The following is a 9999-nucleotide window of genomic DNA, read 5'->3' as shown; positions in this document are numbered from 1 at the left end:
GTGGCAAAAGGTCGCAAAGTTCAAGGGGGCCGAATACTTTCGCAAGGCACTGTATGTAATGGCAATCATTCTGTGGTCTGTGGCCCAATGCCCTAACTAACACACACACACAGCAAAAACGATGGCCTTTCAATTAAAAATTAAGCTCAATGCCCTTAATATAGATTTTGATTGTTCGCAAAAAATCTGTCAGACTAAAGGTTATTTTTCTTTCTAATAAACTGCCAGTGTCTGATTTCTCAACAACTGTATATCAGTGGATAATTCATTATCATTATTAGCACCACTAGATTTCAGACCACGGACCATCGAGATCTATGGCTCAATTCTTGACTGACAATGGGGAGAATCCTAACTTTCATTTATTAAGTAAAACTTTCACTTAAGTAGAATTTTCACATAGTCATACATTGACGTCAATGGGAGTCTCAAAGTGGAAGTCAGGATTCACCCCCATCTGAATAACAAGATCACAATGCCATTGTAAGAAACAGACGGTAAAAACTAATGAAAAACAGTAGAAACTTAAAAACAATAAAAACAAATCTGCAAAAGTAAATAAAAATTTGGCAAAACATCTCAGAGAGGTGTATTTAGCTTCAATTAAAATTTGATTGACTTAAAGTCTTAGAAATATAACTGTTAAAAAACTAGATTTAAGACTACAAAGTGTGAAGCCGGTAAATAATATGTTGTGTCTGGCGCTCTCCATCTGTAGCTCCATCGTGGCACGGGTTACATATGGAAAAACTGCATCAGGACGTATGTGGTTGAGGTGACTGTTTTAGTGGCTTTTCCAAGGGGGAATCACCATGGAGACCTATCGTATAATTCACAACAGAAACAGATATGTGTTCTTCCTTGGTCTATCATAAACAAAATAAACTGAGACTTGTAAAATGTAACTGCAATAAGTCGTCATAATAACTGAAATCTTTCCTAGACCCATCTAATGAAACACCTAGAGACAGAAGGAACATATGAAATAAAGTGTAAGATGCTTGTGGTCTAGACAGAGTAGAACAAAGTACTCCATTCAATTACTCTACTACTATTTATCTTTCTGAATAATCTGTCATTTAAAAACCTACTGAAGCATATTAAATAATTGACATACTCTGACTCCAGACGCTATAGGATTTTTAAAATGATTTCTTCCTGGTGCCCAGCTCTGAATGGTACACACCTATTGTGTGCATTCCCATTTTAGATGAGCTTAAAGCCACAGGGAAAGAGAACACTGTTTTGGATTGTGTGACGCCCAGATCCTATGATAATGCCAATTGTCTCTTCGTTCAAGGTTGGTCAGCGATGTGTTCCTCCTTTGCTTCAGAGGGCAAAAAACCTTCTCCCCCTCTCTCCTTAGACCACAGGGATCCCTATAAGGAACTAATGGCATTCAGAGAGGAGGGGGCTTCCTATAGACAGGAGGAGGGTTCCTATAGAAACTGTGTCAGAGGTTGAGAGGTACATCAGCAGGTAGTCCGTGGTTAGGGGCCAGGGGTCAGGGACCGGGGGAAGGGAGGAGGTGCAGGGACGGTCAGATCTCAGGTGCTGGTGAATAGAATTCCTGAGAGAAGGAAGAAGGACAACATTAGAAGATAACCATAATTTCAATCTAGGATCTTTGTGTGTATGTGTCTGTGTGTGTGTGTGTGCATGCATGCCTACACACACACACACCACACACACACACACACACACACACACACACACACACACACACACACACACACACACACACACACACACACACACACACACACACAACCCTTCTCATACCTTAGTGTAGTGCTACTCAAATGTGTGTCTCCACGTCGGTGTATCCAGGCAGCATTTCTCCGTTAGAGCAGCCCTTGGGGCCTCCTGCCGGGGGCAGCATGTGATCTGTGCTGGGGTCCTCCGGCCCCCCACCCTGGCCCTCAAGGGCTCTCTGCTGCCGTCTGTGTATCAGGGGCACAAAGAACAGCACCATGCCCCCCACGATGGGAGGGCCCCCTGCCAGGTAGAAGGCCACATTGTAATCACCACAGTAGTCATGCAGGAGTCCTGGGGGACAAGGGAGGGAGAGGTTTCAGATGTAGTGTATGGAACCACTACTCATTATTCAAGAGAGAATCACTGAGCGAATCAATTGTATTTCCTTGATTCCTTGTGTCCACTCTCAACACATCTTTCTCAAAATTCATTGGTGGAGAAGATCTGAGGGGAGGCGCTCTAGATCTTTAGCTCCAATGTGCCATGAGATTCACCCACTATCTTGGTGATTCAAGTTGTTTCACCTGTTTGTCTTTTCTTCTTCCAGGAACTAGCTCAGAACTAATAATTAGCGGTCATAAACATCTCTAAGAAGATAAGTCATAGTTTATTAGTCTCAAGGGCTGTCAGGTGGTACAGCATCAGCATCTCTAATAAGTGTGAGAGGTTGTTCAAGTCGGTTTAGTGGTTTGCCTGTTCTTCCAAGAAACAATACAGTGCAGTCCTAAATGCTGCTCTGTATCTGTGAGGAGTGAATGTGGACTAAGAAGTTCCAGTCAGACGCTTTATTATTATAGGGTAACCATAGGAACCATGAGTACCACTAGATTGGGGAACATTTTGTAAAAGAAAACCCTCAGTAAAGTGTATCTAATGTGTGTCCAGGGTGATGGGCAACACTGGCCAAAATACTCAGTAAGGAGCTAGCTAAGTGGCCCTGCCATAAACAAGAGCTGGAAACGAGGTAGATAACTCATCCAACATCTGGCACTAAGCAGAGAGAGAGATTCAGCCAGGCCTCACAGGACGTAATGTCAATACAGAACACTGAGGCTCTGAGAAGGAGGACGAGCCGGGAGACAGACCTGGGTTCAAATATTATAAAAAATCTTTCAAATACTTTATCCGTGCTTGATTGAGCTTGCTTGGCGTGATTTAACCAAAGGAATAGTTCACTAAAGTGCAGCATGCAAACTTCGCACATCTGTCACTCAGGGCAGACTCAAGCAAAGCTCAAAGTATTATTATTATTTTTAATCGAATACTATTCGAACCCAGGTCTGTAGGGAGGCGAGCAGACAGACTTATGTCCAGTCTGGGTGCTCCTGCTGTAGGCTGATGGGGCAGGATTCCTCCTCCTCACTGTGACCTCTGGAGTGTATTCAGTCAGAGGAAACTATTCTCAATGTTGCACATAGAAATATAATGTATGAAAATTACTCCTATTCAACATGACTGATGATATTTGTTCTACGTAATACATTTCTATCAGAATCATTGCATCACTCTGAACAGCACCCTGGTGGTCTGAACAGGAATGTGGGGAGTGGTGGTGGAGCCTGAAGGGTGGCAGTGGAGAGTGGCAGAGTCCCAGAAAATGCAGCCATAGTGTCAACAACACATCGCTAAACTATGCTCTATCCGAGACTACTACTCCAACTGTATCTTATTCCCTCTGTAACAAATCACCAGCCCTGGAACATCTCAAATTCCACCCTATTCCCTACATAGTGCACTACTTTTGACCAGAGCTCTATGGGCCCTTGTGAAAAAGAGTGCACTGAATAGGGACTAGGGTTCCATTTGGGATGCAGCCTCATTCTATTTACTCTGTAGACCAGCTCCATTCAGAGCCAAGACCCCCCCCCCCTTAAAAGACCTAGATGCACTATTGTAAAGTGGCTGTTCCACTGGATGTCATAAGGTGAAAGCACCAATTTGTAAGTCGCTCTGGATAAGAGTGTCTGCTAAATGACTTAAATGTAAATGTAAATGTAAAGACCAATGATGTACATAAACAGTGAATATACGTATGTATATGGCTGAGACATGTCAGCTCAACGGCATGATAAACACAAAATACATTATCCTAATCCTACCCTGTTTAGAAATCCCTATGGAATGTGGGTATCCTCAAAGGACTTATATGGAAACACTATGCTAGCTACAGAATTGACTTTTCTCGATTGGAAGGAATAGGTTCCTGTTGAAGAGAAAGCAATCTTTTTATCACCTTGGCTTCCACTCCAAAGTTGAGGTGATGCTCAGCAGCGATTGCCTGTCAGATAGCAGTTAACCATCTCTTTATCACCTTGGCTTGCACTCCTAAGTTTTGAGGTGATAGTCAGCAGCGATTGCCTGTCAGATAGCAGTTAACCATCTCTTTATCACCTTGGCTTCCACTCCTAAGTTTTGAGGTGATAGTCAGCAGCGATTGCCTGTCAGATAGCAGTTAACCATCTCTTTATCACCTTGGCTTCCACTCCTAAGTTTTGAGGTGATACTCAGCAGCGATTGCCTGTCAGATAGCAGTTAACCATCTCTTTATCACCTGCCATTTAAAATCTTTGATGTCAGTGTTTAGTAAACTGAGGAACCGATAGTACTCACCAGCGATGGGGGGTCCTGCAGTCATAGGCAGGGCCATGAGTCCCAGTAGGTATCCTATAGCCTGGGAGGCCTGCATGGGGCCAACCAGCTCAAAGGCTATGGGAGCCATGATGGTGATGAAGCAGCCATCACACAGCCCCAGGAACACACACACCACAATCAGCCCCTCGAACACAGTGCACTGGGGGATCATCATGGACATCAGCCCCAGCACCATGAACGACACCGACTAGGGGAGAGAAGAGCAGAGACAATATAATAAACACATAATAATGAATGCCATTTAGCAGACAATTTTATCCAAAGTAACTCACTGTCATTGTGTAACGTGTCGGAGAGTCTTAGGAGTCTTAGGTTAATGTTGTCCAATACATCTCTCCTGACTAATACCTGGTCCCTTATACACTGTTCCACTTTATACAGAGACTACAAAGTAACCAACCAACGGGTCAAATCCATATCAAAAACTTTCAACCAATTCTATTGGTTCCATTTTACCGGGTAAACTAAATGAAGCTCAACAAGTATTTGACCAATGGATTTGACCAGAAATAGTAATAGATTTGAAGTTTTTAGTAGCCATCACCATTCATGGAAAAAACTAAGGGGATGTGGCTGATGTGCTAACCCATATTTAAATCTGAATTTGTTAAAATTAAGCTGACAATGAGATGCTGAAGAGAGTTACCTCACCTGCATCCAGATCTTCTTGGTTCCGGGAATGAGGTCTCCTACTTTCCCGAAGAGGAGGCGCCCCACGCCAGATGAGGCTCCTATACACACCAACAAGATCCACTCTTTCTGGGTCTCCTTGAACTGCTCTTTTACAAAGTTCATCTGGTGGATAAGAACAAGCGGAATAATTTCATGTCCATTTTTTTCAGATTTGTATTTGTATTTATTATGGATCCCCATTATCTGATGCCAAGGCAGCAGCTACACTGCCTACAGTCCAGCAAAATGAAGGCAGTTATACATTTAAAAAACATTACAATACATTCATAACAGATTTCACAACATATTAAGTGTTAAGCCCTCAGGCCTCTACTCTATTACCACATATCTATAAGAGAACATACATGTGTACATGTGTGTATAGTGCGTATGTTATCGTGTGTGTGTATGCATGTGTCTGTGTTGCTTCACAGTCCCCACTGTTCCATAAGGTGTATTTTTAGCTGTTAAAAAAAAATCTGATTCTACTTCTTGCATCAGTTATTTGATGTGGAACAGAGTTTCATGTAGTCATGGATCTATGTTGTACTGTGCCCCTCCCAAAGTCTGTTCTGGACTTGGGGACTGTGAAGAGATCTCCGGTGGCCTGTCTTGTGGGGTATGCATGGGTGTCTGAGTGCATTCAACATGTCAATATCTCCCATAAATACAAGTAGTGATGAAGTCAATCTCTCCTCCACTTTGAGCCAGGAGAGATTGACATGCATATTATTAATGTTAGATCTATGTGAACATTCAAGGGCCAGCCGTGCTGCCCTGTTCTGAGCCAATTGCAATTTTCCCAAGTTCCTCTTTGTGGAACCTGACCACAAGACTGAACAGTAGTCCAGGTGTGACAAAACTAGGGCCTGTAGGACCTGCCTTGTCGATAGGGCTGTTAAGTTAGAGCAGCGCTTTATTATCGACAGACCTCTCCCGATCTTAGCTATTCTTGTATCAATATCTTCTGATCATGACAGTTTACAATCCAGGGTTACAGGTAATTAAATCTCCTCAACTTGCTCAATTTCCACATTATTCATTGCAAGATTAAGCTGAGCTTTAAGGTTTAGTGAATGATTTGTCCCAAATACAATACTTTAAGATTTTTAAATGTTTAGGACTAACTTATTCCTTGCCACCCATTCTGAAACTAACTGCAGCTCTTTGTTAAGTGTTGCTGTCATTTCAGTCACTGTGGTAGCTGAGTATATAGTGTTGAGTCATCCGCACACAGACACATTGGTTTTACTCAAAGCCAGTGGCATGTTGTTAGTAAAGATTGAAAAAAGTAAGGGGCCTAGACAGCTGCCTTGGGGAATTCCTGATTCTACCTGGATTTTGTTGGAGAGGCTTCCATTAAAGAAAACCATCTGTGTTCTGTTAGACAAGTAACTCTTTATCCACAATATAGAAGGGTGTAAAGCCATAACACATATGTTTTTATAGCAATAGACTATGATCGATGATGTCAAAAGCCACACTGAAGTCTAACAAAACAGCACCCACAATATTTTTACCATCAATTTCTCTCAGCCAATCATCAGTCATTTGTGTAAGTGCTGTGCTTGTTGAATGTCCTTCCCAATACGCGTGCTGAAAGTCTGTTGACAATTTGTTTACTGTTAAAAAGCATTGTATCTGGTTAAACACATTTTTTTCAACAAAAGTTTACTAAGGGTTGGTAACTGATTGGTTGGCTATTTGAGCCAGTTAAAAGGGCTTTACTATTCTTAGGTAGGTGAATTACTTTTGCTTCCCTCCAGGCCAGAGGGCACACACTTTCTAGTAGGCTTAAATTCAAGATGACGGAAAGGTGTCTTGTTGCTTTCAAACCAAGCCCCCTGGAAACATACAAACACTGAGGGGTTGGAAGCAGCCAAACAAAACAGCAAAAAAAATGAATTACGCCTCAAAGGTGCATGTGATCATGGATTCTTTCATGTGTGTTATTCCCATGTTGAAATCACCTTACATCAAGGACATTGATTTCAATCTTGGTGAAGGGATTTCAATGGAGAAACTGTCACACCCTTAACTGTTTGATCCGTCGTGTGCTCGTCTCCACCCCCCACCAGGTGTCTCCCATTTACCCCCATTATCCTGTGTACTTATACCTGCTTTTTCTGTTGGTCTGTTGCCAGTTCATCTTGTCTTGTCAAATCTTGCCAGCGTGCTTTCCCGTATCTCTAGTGTCTGTTTTCTAGTCCTCCCGTTTCTGACCATTCTGCCTGCCCTGACCCTGAGCCTGTCTGCCGTTCTGTCCCCGATTGATGCTGCCTTGGATTACTGACCTCTGCCTGCCCTGGACCTTCCGTTTGTCTGCCCCCTGTTTTGTAATAAACATCTGAGATTCAAACGGTCTGCCTCCTGTGTCTGCATTTGGGTCTCATCCCGAGTCGTGTTAGAAACTGGAATTTGTTCTCCTTGTAACATTCCAAACTTCCATAACCATTCTTTGGAATAACAAATGTTTTCATCCACGTCCTCCTCTCAGAAGACCCGTAAACAGTGAAGCAGGAAGGGGCGGAGCTATAGGTGAATAATTTCCCTTCTCTCCTCTCCACCCAACACCTGAATCTGATCCAAAACACAAAACCCTCTGAAGTCCTTTCCTGACCAGAAGCTTCTCTCCCCTATCAAGTTCATGTGAAATGTTTCCTCTGCTTTGATACTGCACTACATGGCACCAGAATAACATCAAGGGCCATAGGATACCCATGTTTAGGGCTGACCTAAAGCAAAGAGCTTCCGGAGTCAGTTTAGCAGCATGGGGGCTCACACAACAAAAGCCGGTGGCTTTGTTTACATCTGGGACTGGCTCTGGGGCCTGAGAAAACAGGACAGGCAGTGGGGAGGCTGCCTAAACATCTAAGATGTAGCGGAACGTCACACTAGACATCTACCGCCCCCTTCTCTTCTCCCCCCCCATCTCTCTCCCTTTTTTCTACTCCTTCCCTCCCTCCTTTTTTCCTTCTGTCCTCCTTCCTCATCCCTCCAGGAGTTTTCATAAACATACTGCTGTAACAAGGTGTCTCCTTGATAGTCCTCACATCACCATGCAACAATGTCACTAGTTACTTATTTTAGATAAGTGGGTTTGTCTGACACACAATGTAACCTAACCCAACACACAATGTAACCTAACACACAACAATATTACAGATTTCCTCTGAAGTTGACTTGAACTTTTGGTTGGAAAGTTTAGTTTTCCAACATAGAGTAACATGGCAATCAAGGTGACACTAAAATCAGTAAGGGCGACATTATTTCCCCTCGCAAAAACAGCAACATTCTAAATGGAAATGGAAAGGATACACATCATAAATTGTGCTGCAGATTATTATAATTCTATCATTATAATTTTACTCACAGCACAGGTGTCTCTGAAAACGGTGCCCTAAATACAACACAATGAGATGTGAACATGGTAAAGAACATGGTAAAATCTTCAAGAAATTATATTGATGGTCCCTGAGCCCTTACCAAGTGGATGTAGGGCACAAAGTAACCCAGCACGGCCGTAGCAACCCCGAACGCCCACACCCGGTAGGTGACGATGTGGAACACCTTCAGGTTAAAGGCCTTCCTGACCTGGATCAGCGCCCTGCTCCAGCGGCTGTCCCGGGCAGTGGCTCCTTGCTGAGGCGTTGACCCGACAGGGCCCTCTGGTCCTGGTGGTCCCATTGGAGCTCTCTGGGGCAGCAGGGGTCTGAAGGTCAGGGCCAGCAGGGCCTGGACCTGTTTTGTTGATGAGATTGAAAAAGTTGAATTTAACCTTTACTTCAACGAGTCACATCATTCCAAAAAAAATCTGTAAGATGTAAACAAAAAGGCAGTGTCATGGATGATCACATCACAACAGTACCAGCATGAAGAGGCTGAGGATCTGGAAGGTTCTTCTGAGGCCCAGCGGCTCCGCCACCTTGGTGAGCAGCACTGGGAGGCCCATGGAGAACAGGCTGCTGCCAGCCGTCACCACGCCGTTGGCCAGGCCAAGCCGCCGCCGGAAGTAGTGGCCCAGGATCACCAGGGAGGGCTGGAAGGCAAAGGACGAGCCACATCCAAACAGGATCCCATAGGTGAAATACCGCAGGCTGAGGGACCTGGGCGGGCAGGGGTACAGTTGAAGTCGGAAGTTTACATACACCTTAGCCAAATACATTTGAACTCAGGTTTTCCCAATTCCTGACATTTATTCCTAGTAAAAATTCCCTGTCTTAGGTCAGTTAGGATCACCATTTTATTTTGAGAATGTGAAATGTCAGAAAAATAGTAGAGAGAATGATTTATTTCAGCTTTAATTTATTTCATCACATTCCCAGTGGGTCAGAAGTTTACATGCACTCAATTAGTATTTGGTAGCATTGCCTTTAAATTGTTTAACTTGGGTCAAACGTTTCAGGTAGCCTTCCACAAGCTTCCCACAATAAGTTGGGTGAATTTTGTCCCATTCCTCCTGACAAAGCTGGTGTAACTGAGTCAGGTTTGTAGGCCTCCTTGCTCGCACACGCTTTTTCAGTTTTGCCCACAATTTTTTTATATGATTGAGGTCAGGGCTTTGTGATGGCCACTCCAATACCTTGACTTTGTTGTTCTTAAGCCATTTTGCCACAACTTTGGAAGAATGTCCATCATTGCCCATTGTCCATCCACCCAACACCTGACCAAGCTTTAACTTCCTGACTCAAATCTTGAAATGTTGCTTCAATATATCCACATAGTTTTCCTGCCTCATGATGGCATCTATTTTGTGAAGTGCACCAGTCCCTCCTGCAGCAAAGCACCACCACAACATGATGCTGCCACCCCCGTGCTTCACAGTTGGGATGGTGTTCTTCGGCTTGCAAACATCCCCCTTTATCCTCCAAACATAACGATGGTCATTATGGCCAAACAGTTCTATTTTTGTTTCAT

At 43.6% G+C, this 9999-nt stretch overlaps 1 protein-coding gene across 1 annotated transcript in view; it reads right to left on the bottom strand.

Moving 5' to 3' along the window:
• Positions 1-344: 344 nt before the first annotated feature.
• LOC115130912 (monocarboxylate transporter 8-like) overlaps positions 345-9999 on the bottom strand; it is a 34636-nt gene continuing 24981 nt past the window's right edge. Inside the window, exons 3-8 of the mRNA XM_029662495.2 lie at positions 8951-9188; positions 8569-8823; positions 5062-5205; positions 4369-4597; positions 1783-2049; positions 345-1570 (exon numbers count right to left, since the gene is read on the bottom strand). Coding sequence (XP_029518355.2) covers positions 1799-2049; positions 4369-4597; positions 5062-5205; positions 8569-8823; positions 8951-9188 — 1117 coding nt within the window. The 3' untranslated portion in view covers positions 345-1570; positions 1783-1798. The remainder of the gene's footprint in view (positions 1571-1782; positions 2050-4368; positions 4598-5061; positions 5206-8568; positions 8824-8950; positions 9189-9999) is intronic.

Source organism: Oncorhynchus nerka, linkage group LG6 (assembly GCF_034236695.1).
Source record: "Oncorhynchus nerka isolate Pitt River linkage group LG6, Oner_Uvic_2.0, whole genome shotgun sequence".
Lineage (NCBI taxonomy): Eukaryota > Metazoa > Chordata > Actinopteri > Salmoniformes > Salmonidae > Oncorhynchus > Oncorhynchus nerka.
Note: the sequence above shows the minus strand (reverse complement) of the source record. Positions and strands in the feature narration are given on the sequence as shown.